The 25,573-nt window shown below is 45.6% G+C and overlaps 3 protein-coding genes across 8 annotated transcripts in view; 1 reads left to right on the top strand and 2 right to left on the bottom strand.

Annotated features, from left to right (window-relative positions):
• The window catches only part of zzef1 (zinc finger, ZZ-type with EF hand domain 1), a 29,196-nt gene extending 19,953 nt beyond the window's left edge, over nt 1–9,243 (bottom strand). For all 4 annotated transcript variants that reach the window (XM_080867782.1, XM_080867784.1, XM_080867785.1 and 1 more), the window contains exons 1-18: nt 8,793–9,243; nt 7,707–7,851; nt 7,395–7,589; nt 7,113–7,296; nt 6,827–7,026; nt 6,200–6,410; nt 5,990–6,106; nt 5,109–5,287; nt 4,774–4,872; nt 4,593–4,684; nt 4,343–4,488; nt 2,549–2,654; nt 2,219–2,437; nt 993–1,084; nt 649–866; nt 428–561; nt 285–355; nt 84–198 (exon numbers count right to left, since the gene is read on the bottom strand). In XM_080867782.1, the coding sequence (XP_080723908.1) occupies nt 84–198; nt 285–355; nt 428–561; nt 649–866; nt 993–1,084; nt 2,219–2,437; nt 2,549–2,654; nt 4,343–4,488; nt 4,593–4,684; nt 4,774–4,872; nt 5,109–5,287; nt 5,990–6,106; nt 6,200–6,410; nt 6,827–7,026; nt 7,113–7,296; nt 7,395–7,589; nt 7,707–7,851; nt 8,793–9,212 (2,943 nt within the window). In that variant the 5' untranslated portion in view covers nt 9,213–9,243. The remainder of the gene's footprint in view (nt 1–83; nt 199–284; nt 356–427; nt 562–648; nt 867–992; nt 1,085–2,218; nt 2,438–2,548; nt 2,655–4,342; nt 4,489–4,592; nt 4,685–4,773; nt 4,873–5,108; nt 5,288–5,989; nt 6,107–6,199; nt 6,411–6,826; nt 7,027–7,112; nt 7,297–7,394; nt 7,590–7,706; nt 7,852–8,792) is intronic.
• A 119-nt stretch (nt 9,244–9,362) lies between these two features.
• cyb5d2 (cytochrome b5 domain containing 2) lies at nt 9,363–10,892 on the top strand. 2 transcript variants are annotated; one of them, XM_080867793.1, is made up of 4 exons: nt 9,363–9,756; nt 9,857–9,997; nt 10,379–10,565; nt 10,711–10,892. In XM_080867793.1, exons 1-4 carry the CDS (start codon nt 9,501–9,503, stop codon nt 10,883–10,885), a joined length of 759 nt encoding a protein of 252 aa, XP_080723919.1. In that variant the 5' UTR covers nt 9,363–9,500; the 3' UTR covers nt 10,886–10,892. The 2 variants fall into 2 exon arrangements, with proteins under 2 accessions (XP_080723919.1, XP_080723920.1); XM_080867794.1 differs by having other exon boundaries at nt 9,499–9,756; nt 10,520–10,565.
• Nucleotides 10,893–11,003: 111 nt separating this feature from the next.
• Nucleotides 11,004–24,816, bottom strand: ankfy1 (ankyrin repeat and FYVE domain containing 1). 2 transcript variants are annotated; one of them, XM_080867787.1, is made up of 25 exons: nt 24,688–24,816; nt 22,774–22,981; nt 22,464–22,582; nt 22,114–22,249; nt 21,861–21,984; nt 21,387–21,536; nt 21,098–21,263; nt 20,765–20,969; nt 20,591–20,659; nt 18,439–18,641; nt 18,243–18,340; nt 17,694–17,895; nt 17,489–17,587; nt 17,238–17,391; nt 16,950–17,118; nt 15,053–15,171; nt 14,651–14,807; nt 14,111–14,311; nt 13,862–14,038; nt 13,616–13,763; nt 13,210–13,300; nt 12,996–13,120; nt 12,751–12,897; nt 12,547–12,637; nt 11,004–12,466 (listed from the first exon to the last, which is right to left on the bottom strand). In XM_080867787.1, the coding sequence occupies exons 1-25, from the start codon at nt 24,695–24,697 to the stop codon at nt 12,334–12,336; spliced, it is 3,501 nt and encodes a 1,166-aa protein (XP_080723913.1). In that variant the 5' UTR covers nt 24,698–24,816; the 3' UTR covers nt 11,004–12,333. The 2 variants fall into 2 exon arrangements, with proteins under 2 accessions (XP_080723913.1, XP_080723912.1); XM_080867786.1 differs by lacking the exon at nt 24,688–24,816 and adding an exon at nt 24,275–24,649.
• Between the last annotated feature and the right edge of the window lie 757 nt (nt 24,817–25,573).

Raw genomic sequence — 25,573 nt, 5'->3', positions numbered from 1 at the left:
TGAAGGACAGAAGACACGAGGAGAAGCGAACTTTAGAAAGACAAAAGAAACGTTCAATGTCCACCCGTGAGAAGCGGGCTTACCTCTCTGGTGGCAACCAGGAGCAGCGTCTCCATGACTGAGAGTATTGGGCTGATGTCAAAGTCTGAGGGAGCTCCTTTAGGAGGGAGCAGCAGAAGGCCACTTGGATCCTGATCGCTGCAGAGGAAGCACAGACGTCACCGACTCCTCGGGATGTCTCATGTTGACAGGACCATATGATGACGTGTTTGTACAGCGCTTACCTGAAGTAATTACAAAGGGATTCAAAGGTAACCTTCACCGACTCTGGCTGATCCTCCTCTGTAATGTTCTTCTGGAAAAACACAAAAATACACATTAGGAGAATCGTTACGCTGCTGCTGCTTAATAACACTTACAAACTCACCATCATGTGAAAGAGTTTGTCTCGCCTGACACGTTTATCAGGGAAGAAAACAGCCGCTCCATGAAGAACGGCCTTCACCGCTTCTGTGTGCAAAGCCTTTTCCACGGATGTCTCACCTTCCGGACTGTCCACAACTACAACAAAAACCACAAACAGGGTTGCTACGCCGGATTTCTCTGATGCTTACAAAGCTGCTCCCTCGCTCTGTGACGGCTCCTTACTGTGACAGAGGTGAGTGTAGAGCTCCCACACAGCCCTCATAGAGTCACTGAGATCATCTCTGCTGCTGGACATGGATGGACGAGCTGCTGCGCCAGCTTCATCTGGTACTTTGCTCTCCTCTTTGCCCTGGGACTCCCGGGGGGTGGGCAGCATGGGGAAACAGTTCTGCATCAGCTGGAGGAGGAGAACTCTGCTCTTCGTCACCTCCTCGCCCTCACTGGAAGAAAGAAACATGCTAACTTGCAGCAGCCATGGACTCCCACTGACTGACTCAGTGGTAATTATCATTCCAGTAATTCTAACAACAAGTGCCAGCCTTGGCAGAGAGAAGAGCTTCACTCACATCTCCCTGAGTTTGCTGTAGAAGCTCCAGAAGAGGCTCAGGCTGAGGCCACTGAACTCCAACAGATACTTCTGCTTGCAGTGAGAGGCATCCTGTAGACACAACACGCAGCTCTATCAGTCATAAAGAGATGGGAAACATGTTGCAATGACTCTGAATGGCCATCAGGGGGCGCACTGTCTCATGTCTCAGGTTAGTTTACTGATTTCGTACAGGTTACATTTTTCTCTTGCTTTCTTGTAGGTTTCCTCTTCAGCACTTTCCAGATTAATAACGGTCTTAATAGTATTCAAACTATATCTGAATGTGGCCCAGTGACTACTGCGTTCATCCTACGGTCCCTGCACCGTGCTGAGTGGCAGTTTTCTTTTTTTATCTGAATGATTTTATCACCGATAAAGTTGGTTTTTCTTGCCTGTTATGATTCAACCAAATGCAGCTGCCTTTGTTATGCAAGTCAGTCTTTACAGCTCTACTAACTCCTGCTAATGGAGACTCGTCACCAGCTGATTGTGCTCACAGGTCTACTGCCCAGAACCTCTGATCTCAGAGGAGCCAGCAGGAAATGACAGGGTTTAGTGATGGAGCAGATCCTCGTGGGAAATGTAGGTGTTTGCAAAACACAGCAGTGGAGTTTACTGAGGTTATTGAGCCCAGTGGGAGCATCGTGAGTGGAGTTATTGCCACGCTCACACGTTTCCAAACCAGTGTGACCGTGTCTGGTTTCAGGACACTTAAGGTGCATGGCGGCGTGCACTAGCTATGACTGAAACGTCACCGAGGGAACGCGGCCTCAACATTGAGCTGCTAGCTGTCTAACTCGCCACAGTAACTCATCAGTGCTGCTGAATCAGCACGCCTTTTGCTCCATCAGCCAACACGTCTGTGGCTGCGCTGACTGGATGCTGATAATCCTGATCACCCTCTGTACCGCTTACAGGACACACAGAAGGACGCTCTCTTTAAAATCTGTTTCAGATGCAGGAAATCTTTACCACCTCATACCTGCATTCATTTCAGATTTAAGCTCGAGTCTTAGTTTAATAGTTTAATACAAAGAAAGAAAACTTTTTTTTAAACTCTTCGGAGCCATTTCGTCTTGTGATGCTTTTTTCCTCTTACATTTTAATATAGTGAAAGTCATTTTTCATGTTTTGGCTGCTGTCACACAGTAATTTCCCAATTTTGGGGATAAAATGGGGTATTTTTATCTAACAAGTAGGTACCATGTCTCGTGTGAGCTGCTGTATGAAGAAGAGCGTCTTGTTTAGCAGACAAAGGCCGGTAACAGCATCACCGTCAAAGCTCTCTCCTTTCGGACTGAGGTCATCCAGGTCTGCGAGCCTCTCTGTCCCAGGGCACAAGTAGCCACTGAAGCTGAGGGACTGCACACCAAGGCGCTCGGCGTTGTCCTGCCTGGTGCACAGGAATTTCACCATCAGGAACTGTGAAGACGGAAGAATTACAGGTGGTGTGACAATGACAGCACAATATTAAAGACTAACTAAACGTTCACCAATAATGAAGGGAGCTGACTAACTGGATGTAGTGTGTACCTTGGCAACACGACACTGCTGCAGCTTGATCTCCACATCATTCCAGTCGTCCTCCAGCTCAAACCAGCCAATCGGCTCGTCTTCACTCTGCGCTGGAGTCCTGGCGCTGCAGGTCAGGTGACAGCATGGTGTAATAATAATAATGATACAAATTTAAAATAGCAGAGTGGAGAGGTTATGTGGGATAAGCTGTTTTGAACAAGTGAGTTTTGAGTTGGGACTTAAAGAGAGAGAAGGAAGTGAGATTTCTTAAATCAGGAGGTCGGGAATTCCAGAGTCGAGCAGCTGAAAGCTCCCCATGGTGGCAAGACGAGGAGAGGGGACGGAGAGAGAAAGAGAAGAAGAAGATCTGAGACACCGAGATGGGGCGGTGATGTGAACCAGGTCAGAGAGATATGGAGGAGAGAGATGATGAATAGCCTTCAATGTGTACAAGAGTATTTTGAAATTGATGCGATATTTGACCAATGAAGCTGCTGCCGGACAGGAGTGATGTGGTGGACAGAAGGGGTCCAGGTGATGATACGAGCAGCAGAGTCCTGTGTTGGAGCTTGATGGTGGATTTTTGAGTAAGACCAGAAAGAAGTGAATTACAGTAATCGATCCGGGAAGTAACAAGGCTGTGGACAAGAATGGCAGCGGCATGTGGGGAGAGAGAAGGACGGAGACGATTAATGTTGCGCAACTGAAAATATGCAGACCGAGTGACGTTATTAATGTGTGAATTTAAAGAGAGTACTGTGGAGGATGAGACCCAGACTTTTCACAGAGAAAGACAAGAAGACCGGCGAGTTATTGATAGTAACAGAGAAACTGTTGGTTCTGGATAATGTAGATTTAGAGCCGACCAAGAGGAGCTCGGATTTGTTACTGTTGAGTTTGAGAAAATTAGAAGAGAACCATGAATTTAGTTCAGCTAAGCAGAGGGTGAGGGAGGAGGGGGGAGAGCAGAATCAGGTTTAGTGGACAGATACAGCTGGGTGTCATCAGCATAACAGTGAAACTGGATATTGTGTTTATGGAAAATGTGTCCAAGCGGAAGAAGGTAGATAATGAAAAGAAGGGGCCCAGGACAGATCCCTGCGGCACGCCAGTGCTCAGAGGGAAGGACTGAGAAGAGAAGGATTTGAGTTGAATAAACTGAGTGTGATCAGACAGGTATGATTTAAACCAGGCTAGTGGAGTATGGGAGAGACCGATGGAGGCCAGCCTACTGAGGAGAACAGAGTGAGAAATAGTGTCGACAGCAGCGCTCAGATCGAGGAGAATAAGAAAGTAAACCGGAGTCAGCTGCCATAAGAAGATCTTTGGTTACTTTTATAAGTGCTGTTCCTGTGCTGTGGGACTGGAACTGTTCATACAGATTATTATTAGTTAAATGTGAGTGGAGTTGTGTGCAACTATTTTCTCAAGAAGTTTTGAAAGGACTGGTCGATTGGAAATAGGCTGAAAATTCTCAAAATGACTGGGATCTAGACCAGTTTTTTTCAATATTGGGGTGATGGCGGCAAGTTTGAGGGAAGCAGGAACAGTTCCAGTGGTAAGTGAAGAGCAGATGATAGCAGGTATGAGGGGAAGCAAAGAAGGCAGGCATGCCTTGTGTCAGCTACACACAGTATCAACCACTGAGGGCCCCACACACATACAGACTGCTGAGGGGTCTAAAGTTTGTCCCACTTTTAGGACTGGATGGTTCATTTTAGTGAGACGGTGTCAGTCTGTTCTTATCACAAGAGCATTTCAAACTAACATATAGGAACAAATAAATAGTTAAAAATAGCTGCAAATCCTTACCTGCTTTGTACAAACTCTTTGAAGTCCTTGTAGTCCCAGGAGTGATACTTTTTAAACCTTTTGAAGTGTTTCTCTGCATCGAAAGGGTCGTCCTCCTTATACGCAAACACTAAACCACATTTCGGTCCAATGGCTCCTTTCCGCACCTTGTCACACAAACACAGTGTAAGACCTGCAGCACCGTAATCCTCCGTCACTCTCTAGGTTATTGTATTTTGCACTGTAATGGTAAAATTATAGGCCGTCTCACTTTGATCTTTATCTGAGTGACCTGGAAGTTGCTCTGGTCCTCCGTCGAGAGGATTACGCTGGCTTTCAAACGGCCGGCTTCTGTGAGAAAACCTGCAAAGAACAAAGTATCCAGCAGCACTTTACGTCATGTTGATTTTGTACTCAATCTGAAGAACAGTCGTTATTGATCTCAGCTGTACCATCTCCAGTGGAGTACTCTGTTAGCATGTTCTCTGGTCCTGATTTCTCATCTTTGCTCTTCACATCACAGGCCTGTAAGTGCAGCTGGAGCGGCTTCCCTGTAATAAGCCAGAACGTCCAATCACAGCACACTTAATCATATGATCGCGTTCCATTACGTTGCAACTTTGTTACTACACTGGAGGACAGGAAGGCAGTAATCAGCACACTGCAGCGCAGCTTTGTAAAAGAAGAAGCAATTTTCCACTAATGCAACTCCTCCTCAGAAATGGCACTTTCTCAGATTTCAACGTCCTCGTGTGAAGAAGAGGAAAAGAAGAGCCGTTTACGTTACCGTTGCGATACAGCAGTCGTAGCCGGACCGAAGCCATAGAGACGATGAGAGGCGAGGCCTTGTACTTGGTGTCTAAATGATCACTGATGCAGGACAGGGCCTGAATGACTTTTGCCACACTCCCTCTGGCGAGGGCGAAGGCCAGGAGGGTCAGCTCTACATCAGGACTCACACAGCAGCTGCACACAGGAGAACAAATACTTTGCCATGAGTCAAACTTGTCGTGCCAGCGCACACTTTCCTTTTTTATATAAGCTCTAATGCCATGCTCACACGCTCAGCAGCATGTGCCTGCTGTGTTGTTGTTTAAACTGACTGCAGAGCTTTATTCACACACCGCGGGCTCAAAGGCCACACCTGATCTCAGCTGAACTTAGGAAGTGTTTCCTGTATAACCCAAGTGGATCGAGTAGTTCTAGCAACAATTCGACACATTGGAAATCGTAAATGCAAACTGATATTAAATTGTTTTAAATTTGTCAGAAGGTTAAAAAATGTGAATTTCCTGACGGTGAATTAATGGTTGTGGCTTTACAGAGTTAATAAAGGGACTCTACACAAGTAGATGTTTCCACCTTAAACAAGCTGTTTTACTTCCTCCTCATTTCAGCCTATGAGAACAGAACACGTGGGACTTGTAAGCACACAGAGCAGTGTGCATGGATGACCAGATTAGGGATAACTTAGTGACATCATACATATCTAAGAGTAGAAAAAACAATGTTTTTCTGCCTCTGTCGGCAGAATTAGATTTGCAGAGCACCAAATGGAACAAAGTGTGTCGCCGCCTCAGTTAACCAGTATTTTTGTTTCCACCCGCTTTTACTGAGATGACGTCAGCATGGTGAGCTCAGTGTGGTGTCCGTGCAACAATGCCTTACTCTGCTATCCTGAGGAGAAATCCATCCACCTCCTCCAAGATGTTCGCAGAAAAGAACCTGGGGAACTCTGTGGATGACGGTGTAAGGGACAATGGCGGCATGTGACGCAAGGCTTTTCTAAAAGTGAATCAACAAAAGAAACCAGTGGCATCAGTAGGAATCTTACAAATGTGATGTCAATAAACACATGCAGTGAGCTCTGCATCTTACTGTGTGCTCTGAAGGACGGTCTGGGCAAGTGCAGGGTTCGTCTCCATGGACGCAGTGACCAAAGAGGTGAGGAGAGACAGGTACCAGACGGCTGAAGCATCCGAAACAGACATCTCTTTATTCTTGGTAATCTGATAACCCAGCGTCTTCAAGCCGTGAATCCGTGTGTCGCATCCATCACTCAGGCACCGCTTAATGTTGATTTGGATGTCTGGGATTTAGTGACAAGTTTATGTGGTTAACGGAAAAATCAGATACATCCCACAGGAAAGAAAGGAGAGCACCGTTGAAGATACTGTAGAATAAATATTGATTAGGGAGGCACATGTGAAACACATGACTTAACTATGGGGACCTCAATACATGCAAAGCACAGCTACGATTTTTAGGTGTGTGTGTCATTATTAAAAAGGAGCACATGTGGAGCATACATAGGCCTGTAAGCTGAAAAACAGACTCTCTCTTGGACTGGATCCCCTCGATCTTCAGCTTGTGGAAGCCTGCATGTGGACCCAATAAGGAGGCACAACTGTATGACCCCACAAAGCTCATATGAAGCTTACACCATGCTTTATGTTCAGACAGGTGATAGTGTGACCTAGAAGCATCAGTGAGATGGTGACTCACAGGGGTGTGTGATGTTGGCATTCTCCAAGAGAGCTACATAGCCCGTGACATTGCTCGGGATGCGGATGTCTCTGATCTCCTGCAAAGAACGCCGGTTCTTCCCCACAGCAACTGACACTAGCTGAGGCATATAGCTGTGGTCATTAGAAGCCACGGCAATGGCCAAACGTCTCAAAACAACATCCGGTTTCATTTTTAGTCTGGGAAGGGAGAAAGGAGATGAGTTTCCACCTTAGATCTGTTAATAGACTTGCTTAGAAACATCAGAAACTCAGCTGCCTTTTACCGTATCCAGTGCGAGCGAGCGCTGCCGTCAGACTGCCAGAAAGACGCCGTTTCCCCATTTGTCATCTTGTAGATGTCAGCAACATTGGACGAAGCTTCTATTGTGCTGTAGCACTGAGTGACGACCTTGACCATGTCTACGTCTGGGTCACGGTCCAGCTCTGCTCTGTACTGAATATCCAAATCTGAAAGAAAAACTCACATGAGGACAGCCTCACCACAGGCGTGGCGCTGCTGGATGTGCATTTAGCCTTAAATTACTAAAGAGAACACTCATGCTCACCTTTCTCCTTCTGCAAGAGGAATTCCAAGAAGTCCTGCACCACACTGGACCTCATGGTACAGATACTGTTGTAGCCCTCTAAAATTGGGAAAGGGATGGCACTGCTGGGAATACGATTCCTGTGTAAGAACTTTAGAATTTTAGAGGCGTGTGCTCCTAATCGGTCTTTGGTCTTGGAGAATATGTCCACAAAACCTGTGGAAAGGAAAACACAAGAGAAATGAATGGGTTAACTTTTCGGCCACACGCTGGCTGCACTGATTCAAATAAGGTCGAGTTTGTTTATCCGGGTAAACAAATCACATATCGTACCTGGGGTAAGCGAGCAGGCCTGAAGCTGTCTTATCACATTACTCAGCTCTCCCTGCAGATTAGCTCCATTGGAGTTCTTCAGAGCAATCAGCATGCTCTCTATGTCCACCACTCCATCCCCCTCCGCATCAAACTGACCAAAGGCCTGAGACAGTGGAGAAGGACAAAGACTCTTTTATACCAACATTTACTTCCTCACTTTCACAGTGTTGCAAAAATCTACAAGAACATTAGTCTTAAAACACAAATGGCTGAACAACTGGTGTTAACATAAGGAGCCCTCAGCTGGAAGCATCTTTATCGCAGACTATGTTACGTAGCTACACTTTTGGAGTCTGTGGCTTGATTCCTGAAAGAAACACCGTCCCACTCCCTATTTAAAGCACAGCTTTGATAGTCAGGATTTACAAAGAGCTCAGACTGACATGCATTAGTTCAACCAGTCATCTGCAACCACTGGTTAAAACACAGCCAGTCAAGAGACGACAAAACAACGTGGTCTGCTACAAGTGACCAAAGCGGAAAACCTCGTGACAAACCCCACAAGAACGGGTGACATTATGTCAGCTCGTTTACTCGATCCACTGCAACTTCTAGAAATCTACAAACGGCAAAAACAAAGGGGGGGCTGCTAGAAAACTCCCCCTTCTGTCCAAGTTCAGCCACAGTCTACAAATCAGCCATAGCCGAGTTGTGGTTTGACAGAATTGGAGCCCGTCTGTTCCAGGCGACACTCCCGAGCTGCTTCGTGCATCGTGCCCAGGATAGATCGTCCCGTTACTCGACCTGGTACTGCCGACAGAACCGTGACTGGCCAAACTCACCTGTCACAGGTGAAGCCTGATAACAGAGCCCCCTCTTCGATCACTACAGCGCTATTTAGATTTGTTGACCGGCAATGATAAAAGCACGTGACAGCCCAAAGACTTAATTACGTATTTACGTATTGATTACAAACGCTGAATGGGCGTGGCGACAAGTTATCAAACACGACGCTCGAACCTGGGCCAAAAACGAGAAGACGCGACGGCTCCAATCATAACATGTGACGTTAGAAACGTGAGCAAGGCCACAGCGGGTTTATACCTCTTCGCACTCGTCCCTCGGGGCATCTCTGCTCTCTAACATCTCACAAAATTGCTCAATATTAACGGACTCTTCTCCTCGGTTTAACCGGTCCTCGAGCCACCGCATCAGGACACCCTCATTCCCGGCCAGGACGGACTCGTGAATGGCGACTCCAGAGTCGCTAATACGAGCCGCCGCTTCTCTCAGTTTCACTTGCTCCAAGAGGACCCCGGGGCTGGGTGGTCCACCAGTGGGCACGGGTAGGTTATTCGATCCCCTTCCGCTCCTGCCACAACCAGAGCCGCCGCCGCCGCCGCCTCCAACACCGCCGCCAGCGGTCGCAGAGGCCGGACCGTCTTCCGCGAAGCCGGGACTCTCCGTTTCTATGTCTTCCTCGTCGCCGCTGCCTCCGCCGCAGCCGCTCTCCGCGTTGCCCATGTTTGTTTCGCCGACCTAAGGCTCCCCTGAAAACCCCTGCGGCCCACTGGGCGTGAGTTCTGAAGCGGTTGGACCGGTCTGTACACAGACCGCTCCAGCGTTCACCTACAGCAGAGCTCTACTCCACTACCGCATTGACGTTCTGTACGCCCGCAACGTCCTTTGCGTTCGTAGTTCGCGCAGGCGCTGTGGTTTGGCGTGTCCGTTCGCGGAAGCACCTGTGCTGCCACTGTGAGGTGTGCTGGACTGAATGTAAAGCTTAAAGAAAAGGCGCTTTAATAAAGCAGCATGCTCAGCTATGTGGTGGTCGCGCTTTTATCCGTGTCGCTGGCAGTGCTGTTCATCCCTCCTGATTGGTCAGCTATGTTTGGCACTGAGTCATCAAAGGGGTCACCGGTCAGACTCCTAAGCAGGAGTGAGTTAGCGCTGCACGGTGGGCAGCGGGGCAGCAAGGGGCTATACCTGGCCATACTGGGCCATGTTTTTGATGTACACAAGGGAGAAAAGCACTATGGACCCGGTGGCGCTTATCACTTTATGGCAGGTGATGCCCGGCTTTCTTTAACGACACTGGATTCCACGTGTGGTTCTCCTAGCAGTCCTCTATATTCCGCCTTTGTCTCTACGTGTGTTTGTACTTTCAGGCAAAGACGCCTCCCTGGCCTTCATCACCGGAGACTTCACAGAGAGTGGGCTGACAGATGACGTATCGAGTCTGTCCCCCCTAGAGGTGGTTGCACTGTACGACTGGCTGGCCTTCTACCAGAGGGACTACCAAAATGTGGGTATGTGATTTCCATCATATTGTAGTGGAACAGCTCCAGGTGGCCGTCAGAGTAAATAATGGTCTTGTTACTACAAGTGCGCCTGGTTGTTTCGGAAACGAAGAGATATTTTTGGTACGTGTTGTGCAGATCCTATTTTACGATGTGCAAAACAGACGCAAAGTATACAATGTTTGTTGTCACTATAATGACCTAGTGCAGAAGGTTACTTTAAAATGTCTTAACAACACTTCCTTTGTTAATTGACACGAATATTGTTACTACTTTACTCAGGGAGCAAAGTGCAGCTAGGATATGACCATACACTTCATGAAGACAATTTACCTTAAACATCCCAGAAAGTTTTCATTTAATGTTTTGGTATCCAACATTTAAATACAGGTGTATTAATCGGTCGGTTCTATAACGAGGCTGGAGAGCCCACAGAGGCCCTGTTGAGAGTAGAAGCATCACTAGCAGAGGGTAAGAAGCTCAAGGCTCAGTCTGAGGCTGAGAGGATTCGCTTTCCGTCTTGTAACTCAGAATGGACTGCTGCCAGTGGAGGAAGATTCTGGTGCTCCACTAAGAGGTATGGACATAGTTTGTGCCTAATCGAAAACAAGTCAATGTTGTATTATCCTACTGATGTGTAATACAGCATTTCTGACACTAGTGGGCGAGAGGAGTGCACATAAGGAGACACAGGGTTGAGTTTATTTCTTTATTCGCTGCAGCGGTGGAGTGGCGAGACACTGGGCAGGCGTGCCACGGCAGCTCTTCTCTCCCGGCTCCAGTGGTGTTCGTTGTGTCTGTGTTGAAGACCCGATCGCGGCAGAGGAAGACCCCAACCTGCAGAAATACGACGGCTGCCCTGCACATGCCGAGTCATGCTCTGTGGGAGCGCACTAGACCGGTCAGCCCCGAGAATGGGCCCACTCATAGCTGCTTCTTAGCAGCACTGAACTCAGAAAACTTTGGCTAGTAACTGAATTGTTTGACAAAGAGACGAAATCATGAAACCTCAAAGCATTTTTGATGACCTTTATGTAAAGTTGTCCTCCTTTTCCCTAAAAGAATACACCAGGAAGAGACGAGCTAGATATCTGAGCATACAGATACGATACAATGTGCATAAAAGATTAAACAATGTGCATAAAAGATTAACAGAGGCAAGATTTAGGTTTGTCACAATGACAAGCACAAACTGCATTTAAGTACAAAACAGTTGTAGTGGTCAAAAATATCACACATTTATCTGTACAATTTAACAATACTTGAAGAGGCCCCACTACGTGGCCATCCCTCTTACTCCTCATTCTCCCCAATGATCAGAAATGTCACGTGAACTTGATAAAGTGCACCTGTTAGGTTTAGAAATCAAGAAGCGTTACATGTGATGGGGTCAAGACGACAACTTGACACGAGGCAACGTCGTGGGACCGTCGAGGACCTCACGGTCGGCCCGACATGGAATGTAATCATTCGGTGGCTGATTTTAAAATTATAACCATGACTTGAAGGCTGCAAATTAAATGACATGCATAGGCATACTAGGCATTTCTGTAACTGAGAAGGGGGGGGGGGGGGGGGTACTTCATGTGATGGAGAGGTTTCTAATGCTCTCGTGATAAATGGGCTTTCTCCTGTCACATTTCCATTCAACTTGGCCGAGGCGTCCTCATAAAGCTCAACTGGGGACAAAACACCACCTTATTTTTCCAGTTGCACCGTCACGTCTGCAGTAAAGTAATATAAAAGTTTAACAGAAAAGGTTGGATTCACTTTGGACCTAGTCAAGTTGAGGTGCTTTCCCCTCGACCCATTTTACTCAGTTAACACAAAATAGTGAATAAATGTTCAAAGATTACAGAGAACGCAGCGATCTTTAGAACAAAGGGCATTTTCCTGTTTGTTCTTGGTTGGCAGCAGCCTCAACTCCATCACGAATGTAGAGTTTCATTTCGTAGCATTGATATTTTTGTTGTATTTGGACAGGTCGGCATGTTTAAGGGAAGACCCCTTCTAAAGGTGGACTGAAATGCCGTGTACAACAGCTACCTGCTTGTGATATCAAAGAGCTCATCGGCGCAAACATCACTGAACTCAGTCCAGCCACTGATATTCACTTCAACATACTTTGAAACAGAAACAAAACAACAATGTTTCACTTCCTACTTGCAACATCCCTCTAAAAGATTAATAGTTTTTCATAAACTGGAATAGTATAAAGATGATGGTCCATAACTGTCTGGGATTCTCCTGTTAGCATGTCCTGCTCCCAGTGTGCCTGAATAATTGTGCCAAGTTGGACCTGGCGCGGTCGGAGCCAGAGGTTGAAAGACATCCAGGCCGGGGCATTACGACACGCCGCCCAGAGTCAGTACATCAAAGCAGATATCGCACACTCTGACCGGCTTGTTCAAGTCAAACTTGATGATGGGTATCTCTTTTATAGAGCACTTGTGGCACAGCAGACGCCCACAGTGGCGGCTAGAGGCAAGAAGGAAAAAGGAGAGTTAGACCAATACTGTATCTACTGCATGCCTACACAGAAAAGCTGCAGCACTAACCAGTGATGTTTCCGTGTTGTAACTCCAAACTTGGCACCGCATTCATAGCAGTTGGAGCCATCACACCACGGGGGCTCTTTGGAAAGCATATCTGCGGAAGGGGGCGAAAATTATCCCAAAGATCACCCCAACACGCCATTCCCTGTGAGGCTGTTGGTTTATAATACTGGAATATTGATGGGTAATTAGGTATGAAAAAGATACCTAGAAGGCGGAAGAGCAACTGCTTGGTTGCAACCTGGTAGTTGAAAATATTGATGCCCTGATTATTAGTGACTCCCAGGCGAGCGCCGGCCCTCACAATAGCACGGCACAGGTTTGCGTTTCCTTTCATGTAGGCCAGCAGCAGAACTGCAACAACATACATGTCGCCGTCATCCTTTTAGAAAAGCACCAGTGATTTCCACATTGTAGTTTTATAACTTCAGCTACAAAAGCCAACATGGTACCTGTGTTCCCTTCATTGTCAGGTTTGTCCAGAGGATATTCAGGCATGCACTCCAGGAACAACTCAAAAATGGCAGCAGCATTTTCTTTGCCATAGTGGCCCAGCACATGCATTGGTGACTGACCCCTAAACACACACAATGAGATGAAAAGTCAGAAGATTTTTTCTCACATTAGTTTTAATACAGTTCGTTCACGTGTATCTGCATAAATCACCTGAGATTGAAAGCCTCAGCATCGATGTTGGACTCTGTGAGAAGGACTCTGACATTGTTAAGGCGACCCTGCATCACAGCCAGATGCAGAGCTGACGAGACAGAAAAGAACGCAGTTATTCACAAATAGGTCGCAGTGGTGGAATAGTAACGACTGACACCAGATCCCACAGCCAGTCTAGTTTTAAAGGTGAACAGAGCAGGAAACTCCAGTTTGCAGCAGTCTGTTGTAATACAAATCTACCAGCACGATGCAACACCTCAGGAACAGCACTTATCACGTACAGATATATCTGCATTTATAATGACAGTTCTGATCTTGTCAGAAAGAACTGGTCGAGTCGTGATGTAATCTTTGCCCATCTCAGAGTCATTTCAGTGAAAACAAGACAAATGCTGTAAAGTACCATTATTGCCATTCTCGTCCTCGGCAGCGAAGTCGACTCCGTTCTCCAGCAGCACGGAGCAAATCGTGGCCAGGTCCTGCTGAGCAGCCAAATGTAGTGCTGTCTGTCTGTGTTTAGTCAGCTCATTCACTTTAGCACCAGCAAGCAGCTGGAAGGAGAAACCGTATCCATTGCAGTGTTTTTCTCATTACAACTCAAACTGGCATGAAATACGACTCATACAGGAGAAAATCTTGGGTTTCTTACCAGGTTGCGGACGATGATCTCAGATCCAGCCTGCACAGCCAGGTGGAGCGGGGTGAGTTTGGCCGCGTCCTGAACTCTGGAGTTGACGTTAGCTTGGACGCTGATTAGGAACAGGACACTTTCAATGTCTGAATTCTGCACAGCCACGTGGAGAAAGTTGCGCCCTTTGTTGTCCACCTGGACACAAGCACACGTTTGAGGTCATTACTGCAACACTCATTAACGCTACAGCAACAAACTAGCCCCTACCTGTTCGGCAGCACCTGGCTCCCTCTTGAGAATAGCCTCTGCCGCTTTATTGTTCTTGTGCGTCATGGCGCAGGCAAAGGGGGTCATTCCCTGACGGTCGCGAATGTTGAGACGAATGTCTGGATGGGAAATGAGGAGCTGTATAATGACATTGTGCTGGTTGCTAATAGCAGCATGGATGGGAGTTCTGCCCTCTGAATCCTGACAGAAAAACACATACAGCATTAACAGACAGCACACAGTTACACACACCAAGGCTTGATGATCTGAGTTCTTTGTCCACAGATAATTTCATGCATCAGTAACTACACAGGTACAGGTTTAAGGTTCCCCCTCAAACAATGCCAGCAAACTATTTGAGCATCTCTTTGAATTGTTATCCTCTGCCAGCAGTTTCAGCTCCGTTTTTTTTGGCTGCTCTGAATCTGTTGTGTCGTGTTTCAATTACATTTTCTAAAAATCTGGATCGCGTCATAAAACCCTCCAACAAAGATTAGTGGTGCAGTTTAAACCAGGGTAAAGATGTCATGCAGGTCCAACCTGTGCATTAACATTGGCTCCAAACTCAAGAAGGCACTGCACCACATCCTCCAGTCCCCAGTTGCTTGCCAGGTGGAGGGGAGTTTGTCCATCTCGGGCTTCTTCATCTCCCTCCCCATTAGGGCCAGGCCGCCTGGGGCTGTTCACGTCACAACCACTGCACGCACACACACACGAGATAGGAGTTATAGAGATACACACAAACAGGCGATCTATCTTTACTGTTTAACTTTCTAACATCTCAGTAATGTTTTGGTAAAGACCGCTGCTAACGTGTTGACAGTTGACTTTTTTAAATTGAAGCCAATCAGATATAAGCGACATTCAGACACTTGCTGCATTTAAACAAGCAAACGATTTATAGCTTTGGTAAATATGTACAACAACAGAGACGTAGCTGACCTGCGGATAAGGAAGCAGGCCGAGACCTCGTTGTTCTCATCAACAGCTCTGTGCAGGAGGGTCTGCTGGCAGCCTGACGGCCCGGAGCTCCAACAAGTTGCATCACAGCCGTGGCGGACCTACACAGAACAGACAGAGTCTAGACTCATCCCACATCCTACCTGACAGAGGTTTATTTTATTGTTGCTAGAGCTGCCACGATTAGTCCACTAGTCACGATTATGTCGACTATCAAAATCGTCGACGACTGATTTAATAGTCGACACGTCGTTTGAAGCTTTGTAAGATCACAAAAGACGCAGGAATAAGTAGCAGGATTTAAGAGTGTAATAACGGACTGAAACAGAAGATGGCAGCACTGCATGTACAAGGATGCCAGCTGCCGTTAAACCCCGAAGAAGAAGAAGCAGCTGTGTCCCAGAATTCATAGCGCAGCCCAGCTCAGTTTCCAACAATGGCGGCAGCTAGTTAGTTTTAATGTTACTCTTATTATTCTTTCTGGGTCACAAAATAAACGTTTAACATATTTCAGGCGAGAATGTAGCTGTGGAAACCTCAAATATCTGCTCAGTTTATCAGGACACCACATATTTTCAAAAGCGCTCCGACGTTTTCGGAGACGTCTGTTACCCACTAGCTCGATAGCTAGCCGGGGGCTAGGTCACTAGCGCCGTGAGAACACCGGACTCCCGGCAAATCGGTTTCAAACCCACCGCCGTCTTTCGCTGCTCAGGTTAAACAGGATATATGAGTCACTTAGATAAATTAAAAATGTTATTGTTTGGCTTTTTTTTTTAGTATTTTATTTGTTCCTGAGTAAATCGGTTTGGCTGAGATTAAAGTTATAGTTTTTACACAGCTGAATAAACTTCAAGCAGACAGCTGATCATCAGACGTGTGAGATGCTCGAGAATTTACTCCGGTGTCCTGTTATATTTTAGATAGCAAGGAGTTTATTAAACTTCACTGAAACAATCTGCAAATTTCATTCAAATTTAATAAACTCTCATCTTGTCTTTATTTTTAGTTAGCACAGACCTGAAACACTTAAAGCTGTAAGCTAATGCTAGTTATATAAGAGCAGATGCTGCTGGTGCAATAACCTGTACTTTTACGTCCAATGGATGATGATCTGATTAGTCGACTAATCGCAAAAATAATCGGTGACTAGTCGACTATCAAAATAATCGCTTGTGGCAGCCCTAAGTGTTGCTCGTGTGGATACTCCTGCAGCTTCTTTTACTGCTGGATACAAACGAGTCACAGCAACTTTGTCTGGACACTCACATCCATTATTGTATTAAGAATGATTTCTTTCACGTGATGGATTCCTATCGGTGAAAACTGTGGAAATGCACTAAACTACTTCAGTTCATTTTTATTTCAATCATATACATTTACCAACATTTCACAATATCAAGGAGTAGGCAGAAGTATATACTTATTTAGCCCCACCCCCTAGGTTTACATATTAATTATTTCCTCATCATCTAAATTTGAACAACAAAAACTTCAATGGTTTCAACTTTGAACATAACATCACAAAAAATATTTTCTCATATTCAACTAAAACTATATTTAGATTTACTAACTTGCAAAAGAAAATAAACATCACTTTGACTGCTGTCTTGGGTTAATTGCATTTTCTTCATTCTTATACTTATTTAAAATTTATTTTTGGAGTTTTATTTCAAACTGGTTTATATCACTGCTGACCTTTATTTCGATTGGGAGCATTCCTGTCCTTGCCTTATATACACTTGCTCAACATGCCATAGATGCTGAGAAATACAGAATATTCCTGCCACATGCAAACCACAGACCCAGCCTGACAACAAACTGTTAGTGTCAGCGTAACAGCGAGGGACTAAAACACCGTTTGTCTGTGCATTCTTACCAGTGTGGACGCGATATCTTCAAGTCCGTTCTCAAGAGCCAGCCACAGTGGAGGGTCACCTTTGTCATCAACCACCGACATGTCAGCTCCTCTTGTGCAAATGGCGTCCACCACCAAAGGCAGCTGGTTACTGATGGCCAGCTGCAGTGCTGTTTGTCCCTCCTGGGTCCTGGTAGTTGAGGGACCCAAAGAGAAAACAGTTGGAGTAAAAACAAACGAAAACTGAATGAAAAGTATTTTGTAATCTGCTGAAATACATTAAAATTACACATATCTTGGTATCGTTACCTAACATTAATGTCTGCCTGGTGTTCAAGAAGGAAGAGTGCGCTCTTGCTGTCCTGCCTTTGGATGGCCATGTGCAGCAGAGTTTGTCCACTGGACATAGTGTCATTGATAGATGCTCCTGATCCCAGCAGCTGAGCCGCTATGGTGTGCATGCCTGACACAGACAGATCGACAAATACAATCACTATTATTGATTTCACAGATCAATTTGATGACGCAGAAGTGACTTTGTTGGGTATTTTGCTGTATACCTGTCCAGAGGGCCAAGCCCAGAACGGTCTGGTCCATGGAGTCTTTGAGGCTGAAGTCTGGGATGATCTGGAAGTTGTTGGTGGCATGTAGTGCGTTGGCTGCAAGTATCAATGTCAGAATGATCATTACACACAAATGTAAACACGGCAGGTTGCTTTGCAGGTTAGTTACAGGATGTAACAAAGTCCCAAATCATATATGGACCTTTCTGCTCCAGGATGACGGAGACCACATCTGGGTGGTTGTGAGCGATGGCCATGTGGAGGGGGGTCTGCATGGCCACACCGAGGGGGTCATCGGGTAGAGGCTTCTGGGTTTGCAGGTTAGGATTGGCCCCTTGCTGGAGAAGCTCAGCTGTCAGGCTTGCTAGGCCACAGCGACATGCTGTATGAAGTGAGCTTTCACCCTGAGAGACAGCAAAGGGACCGAGCATGTATTTATGACCAATTAACAGTATTATTGATTTTATGTTAGTTTCATCGATTTAAGGTCAAATTGAGACATTCAGAGAGTTTGTGGTTTATGATATTACAGTGCATTAGTTATTTCATGAAATCTGTTTTTTACTTTTCTCCAACAATCACTAAAACAACCTGCAATGACCTCTCAGTCACTGCGTGGCTGTTTGATACAACGCTGAGCCAACGGGTCTCTGGAACAGCGATTGGCCTCATAGACGTGAGAAAAAGGTCAGAAGAAAAAAGAACAAGTCTGCAGCAAACCGTCTGCTCATGACCAAATGTTCATACGCACCCATTTGTTAATGTGGTTGACCTTTGCCCCATGAGTTGTGAGGAAAAGAGCAGCCGCCTCATTGTTTGCAAGCGCTGCTCTCTGCATGAGGCAATACTCTGTGACCAATAAACGACGTAAAGGAGAATGTTTAAGGCACAAGCAGCACTGGAGTTGGACAGTAACGTGCAGAAAGGTTGCCGAGCAGCTTAATAACCTGTGGTAGTGTCAGGTGCATCGGGGTTGCTTCCTCTCTGGATGAGCTGGGCCGCAAAGCTATTCTCGTCAAACGAGGTGCCGTTTACGACCGGCGCATTATCTTCAAACGGGTTGACAGAGGGATCCGAAGACACGGTGATATACTGCAGCGCCAGCCACAGCGCTGTGCTGCCCTCGTGATCTTTCAGCTCCAGGTCAAGCCTAACAAAATGGAGACAGAAGGCCAGGTTACACACACACAGCACTATCACACAGCACCAGGTTACACACACACAGCACTATCACACAGCACCAGGTTACACACACACAGCACTATCACACAGCACCAGGTTACACACACAGCACTATCACACAGCACCATCTTTAAGGTTACACAAGCTTAAAATTGCAGTGTGTTCAAAGAGAAATGGAAATTAGGATTGATGAAGTATGGCCTGCATTTGTATAGCGCTGTACTCAGTCCCTAAGGACCCCAAAGCGCTTTACACTACATCCAGTCATCCACCCATTCACACACTGGTGATGGCAGCTACATTGTAGCCACAGCTGCCCTGGGTTTCATATGTGACTCAGTAACTTTAGTAGGAGACTTGCTTTGTTTTTTTTAAAGTTCCAGTTGATTCTAACTGGAGCCCAACTGATACAGGGTCTTTGAGACCAGTACCGACACAAAGACGGGTCAGAGCGCCCTCTGCTGAACAAACTGTGAAACAAAGCTCATAACACAGTTGAAGGGTGTTTCTCTGGTCTCACTTTACTGGCTGTTTTAAATGCAGACACATCTATAAATAAAAAGCTAATATTGGTGGATATTAGCTTTACTTTGGGCTCTAATCCTAACCTGCCAGCTTCTAATCTCCCATTTCCCAGAGTCATCATCAGTGCTGTGTAACTGCTGCTCAGGAGAGAACAAACCCCAATACAACTGACTCGAGCTAGCGAGTCTCTGTGCTGTGAGCTTGAAGGCAACTCTGTCCAGAACCTGCAGCAGGAGTAGAACTGGTTAATGCGCCGCTATGCCACGCTCAGCAAGGCTGCACAGCAAGGACTACAGAGGCAAAGACTTAGTGCAGCTTAACCCTTTAAGACCTACCATAGAACCAAGTCTGCCAGAGCCTATATTATATTTTTACATGCTGTGGAGCCATTTTTGGGAGCATTTCAAGTTGCTATACACCAATACAACCGTTATAGACCAAATTTTAATAATATGTCTGCATTAAGTGCATAGTAATTACATAAATTGCAAAAAAGTGCAATAAACTACAAATAAATTGAAAATCGTTTTTGTTTTTTCCCCCCATATATTTCTAGTTAGAGACATTTCAGAGCTCAAAACTGTAATTACAAAACAGTTTCCAATAACAGGAAATTTATTTTGAGTGTCTTCATAGTTTTATTTTTGAAATCCACCAATTTTTATATACTGCAGGAAAAACGAAAATAAATATTATGATGCAAATTTGCAAAAAAACAAACAAAACAAAACAGCATGTGCATCAAAATAAACTGTTTCCAGCAGTGCAGTTTGAGTTCTAAGCATCCCAGCAACTATTCAGAAAAGCACGAGGTCAAACATAACTTTTAAAAACACCAGTATAGGCTTATAAGGCCCCGAAGGTAAAAACAACATTTTCCGCAAAAATGACATCACTTCAGGTTTCGGGCGGACATGCAACAGTTCACGCTGACGTCTATTCCAACGTAGGAAGTGTTACGAACAGCTGATCGGATCAGCAAAGTGTGTTTCTGGAATATTATGTTTTTGTTGCTGCAAGTGCTTTTTATGCAGTTTTTGCAAAGCTATATGTGGAACGAAACCGTGACTGAGGACGAGCTGATGGGATAAGAAGTACGTACAACTCCTCCGGTTTCATATGCAAAAAAAATTATTGCGCTCGCTCACGTGGTTGCAGAGCTACCGGGATTTAAAAATAGTTACGCAAAACGAAGCGTGCCCGTTTTAAAGGGTTAAGACAGCAGAGTGCAAATGAAAAGAAATTTCAAAGTATATACAGGGTTATCTTTTCTTTAACGTGCGTGTCGCGGCTACTGGAACAAATCGATTTTATATTCTGTGGGAATCGCTGCCGAGTGTGACACGTCAGAAACAAGCCTGACATTCAGTTTGAAGGCAGAACATAACTCACTGTTTGCACTGCAGCAGCTGGTTGAACACCGGCTCGTTCCCTGATGACACAGCTTCATGCAAAGGAGTTCTAAAAACAATAAAAGACTAAAATGAATGATGATTATACTTTACAGCATAAGTAACTGCCTTTACAGTCCAATAAAGGTCATAAACCAAGTATCATGTGACCTACCTTCCCTTACTGTTCTGCATGTTGGGGTTGGCTCCAGCCTTGAGAAGAGCCTCAGTTATTCGCGCCATCCCGCTCATCACTTCGGCAGAGTGTTTCTTGGGGCTGAAAGAACAGACCAGGTGAAGCGGCGTTTCCACAGCCCCCACCGTGGCTGCATTAACCTGAGCTGAATGGCGAATCAGGAAGATGGAGGCAAACTCATCACCTGAAGGAAGACGGAAAGTTTTCAGGTTCATGGAGCTCAAAAGACATTTTTCACACAGTAACAAAGTTGATACATTTTAGCAGGAAACAAGCGAGCGATACAAAGTAACGTAGACAGGAGCCCTTCACCTCTTTGAATGGCTTTATGCAGCAGACTCCAGCCGCTCTGGTCCACCATGTCCACATCAGCTTTGTTGTTCACAAGAGTGGTTGCAATGCTTTCCAATTTCCGGGAGAGCGCTAGGTCTAATGCTAGGTCGCCATTGTTGTCAAGTTCATTCAGCTTGCCAGGTAACTGAAATCAATAATAACAAAAACCAGTAACAAAACAAAATGTTGTGTTTTTGTACAATTCTGGTTACACCGTGACGAAGTCACTAAATAAGCATTTCATGGGAAGTTTGTGTGGAGAACTGACCTGCGCGTCCATCTCGATGAGATACAGAAACACCACATCTTCTCGCTCTACTTTGATGGCTTTATGGAGAGGATACTCTGTTTTAGATTTGATCATCTTGTACAGGAGCTGGGCACTCATGGTGCTGAAATCTTCTTTCCTCAGATCATCCTAATGAGAGGCACAAACAGTGTCACACAAAAGACTGCGCTCATGATGGAGAACGTCTAAGACCTCAAAAATCACAGACGAAGAAAGGCTGGCTTTTGTCAAAGACTGAGATCAAAGCTCGAGTCTATACAACAGTAAGGGGGGTGGTAGAAGCTGACAGTCAACAGCCTGCTATTCAAACAAATCCACAGGAAACAGTGAAAGCTGCATTTGAATTGTTGGAAAATAAGCAAAGCAGGCAGTTCCACTTTGATCTTACGAGCTTGTGCAATCCAGAAACACACTCATCGCTGGACATGCACAAACATGGCTCACGTTACTCACCCAGTGACTGGCTATGATCTCCCCACAGTAGTTCATTAAGGTGCTGGCATTTAGCTCCTCGGCTGTCTGGTAGAAGCGAATGCAGTTCCTGACATTCACCGAGGACATCACGCCTTTTTCACACCTGGCCCAGCCAAGAAGCACATGTATGTGTGTGTGTCACATGTGTGGCATCGTAATACACTTTGCAAAAGTGACACCACTACCATCAACAGTGCAGTCAAAAAACTCAGTATGTAGTTCTTCTACTTGCCTCTCTCTGAGCAGCTGAAGCTGGAAGCGGTTGGCCAGTTTCATCAAGTCGATAAGAAAGGCATCATCCTCGCTCAGCTCCAACTCGTCGGTGTATGTCCACCGTAACATTGCCATGGCAACCTCAGGTTTGCAATCTGAGAACCAATAAAGTTTTAAGACAAATTAGAACAAAAAACATCCCCTCGCAAAGTCACAACGCAGGGACGAACCGCCCCACCTCCCACGCCCACAGTGGACTTTGAAAGTGTTCTCACCAAAATAAATATTCTGCTATCACCCATCAACATACTGAGTGAGCTGAGATGGGAATAAGGACTTGGTTTAAACTGCCCTTTAAAAGCTGCTCACCAGACAGGTCCAGCTCATTGGTTGAAGCCAGGTTGGAGAGACTCCACACATCGCTGCGAGCAGCCAGCACAAACTTATGGGCATGAATCTGCTCCCCCACTACTTTCACCTTTAGATCACTGCAAAACCAACACATTCATCACTGAGAAGCACGTCCATATTAAACATTAATACTTTAATAAGGCACAAACTAACTAGGAACCACAAATTGTCTGGCACTTACACTTTTCTAGTCTTACTCAAAGCCATTTATAAACAGACAGCACTCAAAAGATGACCCACAGACCTGCGTCCCTATAATGACCCTCACCTGTACTGTTCCTGCTGATAGAGGTCGGCCACAATGTCCAGCAGACGGCTGATGAAGGTCTCCGCGGCTGCAGGGGTGGGAGTGCCCTGACTAGAAGACTGAGCGGCAAGCATGGCGCAGCGCCTCTCTGTATCAGCCAGCTTCTGCTGCATCTTCACATACTCCTGCCTGAGCAGGGCCAGGTGCTTCTGCAGCTTGGCCACCTCCTCTGTTGCACATGAAGCAAAAGGAAGAGGCAGGGCGAGGGAACGTGAGCTAGAAAAACCTACTTTAATCACAGGTTAGAACTGAGCTCCATGATGCGAGCAAACTTTCACCTACAAACAAGCAGGGTGGTCCAAAGCACACACCGAAAGAAGATATTATTTGGGGTTAAGGTTACAAGCTTTGTTGGCATTTTGCAGATAACATCACCAGTGTTTAAAGATAATTATTATAGCAGTGTTGACTGCATGTAGTATTAAAAGCTTAAGAAACATCGCTTGAGCACTGACTACTTTCATAACGCTGGTTTCTCTGTGTGTGTGTGTGTGTGTGTGTGTGTGTGTGTGTGTGTGTGTGTGTGTGTTTTAAGAAACAAGCCAATTTGCAGACATTTTAAAATCCCTTCACAAGGCAGAGACCGTGCTGTCAAGTCTTATAAATCAGCTAAAGGAAAATCTAATGACAGTAATTTTGTTTGGCCAAACTTCGAGGCTATGCTTGAAGTCAAACGCACTTTCTACACATCATCATGTTACAATATTAACCCACAGAGTTTCACAGAGGCCCATTTCCTTCCTTTAAGTCAGTAAAGTTTTAGTGAAGAAAAACATGCTGAGGTAGCTCGTTACTTTGTCCTCCCTTGTAAACCGTCGCAGGGAAGGCTGGCTACTGGTCATGAGGAACAGAAAGGGGGAGTTGCTGAAAACCACATGACCAGCTCAGCACAGGAAGGGTGGTATGCTGCCAACCGTAACCCAGCTGCTGAGGACCAACTGAGAAGTGAGAAAACACTGACCCAAAATAAGAACAGTCTAGCAGGCATCAGGAAAGTCTTCCTCTCCAGGCTCACAGTTTTCAATCATTTTTTAAAGCTTTAAGACAAAGAAGTCTGAGGCATCAGGGAAGTCTGTTTGTCAGGACTTGTGGTCAGAATCACTTGCAGACCTGATGTGGCAATGATCCAAAATCTTAAAATGTTAGTACATACAAAAAATGCTCTCAAACTGTATCACCGACCAGAACACAGAGCAGTTTTAAATAAGCACGTATATCCTCTCTCCTACTAACCACAGACGGGTGTATTTGCTCCCTGGGTTCAGGAGATCTCCCTTAAGGACAAGCACAGAGCAAACCATCCTGTGTTTAGGCCAAACACCTGCCTGTCAGGTGGTCCGGATGACACCACCTGACACGGAGTGACATTTAACCTGTCCTGTCAAGTCTCCTGTCCTGCATTTATTCTCCATTTACTACGACTGGTAACAAGATGTGTTAATAAATAAAAGAAAAACTTTACCATAGCAGTTAAACCTCTGACCACGGTCAGATAAAGCAACGCTGGACAGTCTGATTAGACTCATGAAGCTAACACTTAATCTTTACCAGCAACACCTGCACATTACTGAAGATGATATACACCTTCTGGGACCTAGCAAACCAGCACGCTCCTTCGAAACGTGCCTTTCTTGCCTGGTTAAGCTAACTCGTAGCGATACTGTTCAGCTAGCAATATAAGCGAGAGCTAACGACAGAGCTTCTCAGTGGAAAGAACAGCGTGACAATAAGTGTCGCGACGCTTCGCATTTCCACCCACAGACTACGCTCGGTTTCCTTCACCGCTAACACATTAGTTGAGTCGGTGATATAGTTAAACAAGCGCACGCGGATAAAAGGGCGTGTGTCAAACTGCCCCAAAAATCAGTCACATACCTTCCGCCATGTTGCTCAACGGTAGCGCCGTGGCCTGGCGGTGTCTATCGCGATATGATGAAGCGGCTCGTAGCAGGCGGTGGTGCTGCGTTCAAGTGATTAACAGAAAAGACTCGATCACATGACCGTTACTAGCCCTCCTGCAGGCCAGTATCCATGTAAAACCGGTGCTAACTCCGTTAAGTGCTTTTCATTCACACTACGTTGCCAGTACATTTATAGGGAAAGACGGTAACAAGGTAAGAACCAGAATAACGGACTGCACAAACACAACTAATGCAGACGCTTTTGCAATGGTGCACGGTGTGGTTCAGTTAACACTCTAATGACAGTTTGATGGAATCAACTCCCAGCCGTAGTGATCATTGCCACCTGACAGGGAGACGCACGCGTGTAAGTTTTGTAATATGCTGCAAACACTAAGGACAAACCCAACAGAATGATTCAAAGCTGTACTAATATTTAATTTATGAAAGCTACTGTATTCTTTTTATTAGAACTATCAAAAACAAAGGTGTGTTGATACATTAGCACTCAAATGACTGCAATTATGAGTAGACTTGTTCTTAGAGGGGAAAGCAAAGCAGTATTTAATTAAATTCAGATTACTCAATCAGAAATATATTAGCAACAATGATTGATTTATGGAATCACAAATAATATTAATAGGACAGCAACAGTGATCCAGTGTGTTCACTGGGACACTGAGTTGGAACATCTGTGGACCCCCCCACCATGAGCTCCCCCCAAAACACATGAACCCCATGTAGGCTCACATGGGGCTAGTAGCAGTTTTGCCTTTTAGGTCCATTTCTGTGGGAAGCCATAGTGGGTTTGCCCACAGAAAACCCTCGATGCCACCCCTGTGGGTTAGACCACACAGGCC

The sequence above is a fragment of the Rhamphochromis sp. 'chilingali' genome, assembly GCF_963969265.1.
Source record: "Rhamphochromis sp. 'chilingali' genome assembly, chromosome: 19".
Taxonomy (NCBI): Eukaryota; Metazoa; Chordata; class Actinopteri; order Cichliformes; family Cichlidae; genus Rhamphochromis; species Rhamphochromis sp. 'chilingali'.
This window is presented reverse-complemented; position numbering and strand designations above follow the sequence as displayed.

Excerpts from the sequence above, each read along its gene's own strand:
- cyb5d2 (XM_080867793.1), top strand. The coding sequence starts at position 9,501 with ATGCTCAGCTATGTGGTGGTCGCGCTTTTATCCGTGTCGCTGGCAGTG. Across the intron at positions 9,757-9,856 it reads CGCTTATCACTTTATGGCAG|GCAAAGACGCCTCCCTGGCC; the intron begins GTGATGCCCGGC and ends TTGTACTTTCAG. Across the intron at positions 9,998-10,378 it reads GAGGGACTACCAAAATGTGG|GTGTATTAATCGGTCGGTTC; the intron begins GTATGTGATTTC and ends ATTTAAATACAG.
- ankfy1 (XM_080867786.1), bottom strand. The coding sequence starts at position 24,338 with ATGAGTCTAATCAGACTGTCCAGCGTTGCTTTATCTGACCGTGGTCAG. Across the intron at positions 20,970-21,097 it reads GCATAAAGCCATTCAAAGAG|GTGATGAGTTTGCCTCCATC; the intron begins GTGAAGGGCTCC and ends GTCTTCCTTCAG. Across the intron at positions 14,312-14,650 it reads GAGCCAATGTTAATGCACAG|GATTCAGAGGGCAGAACTCC; the intron begins GTTGGACCTGCA and ends TTTTTCTGTCAG.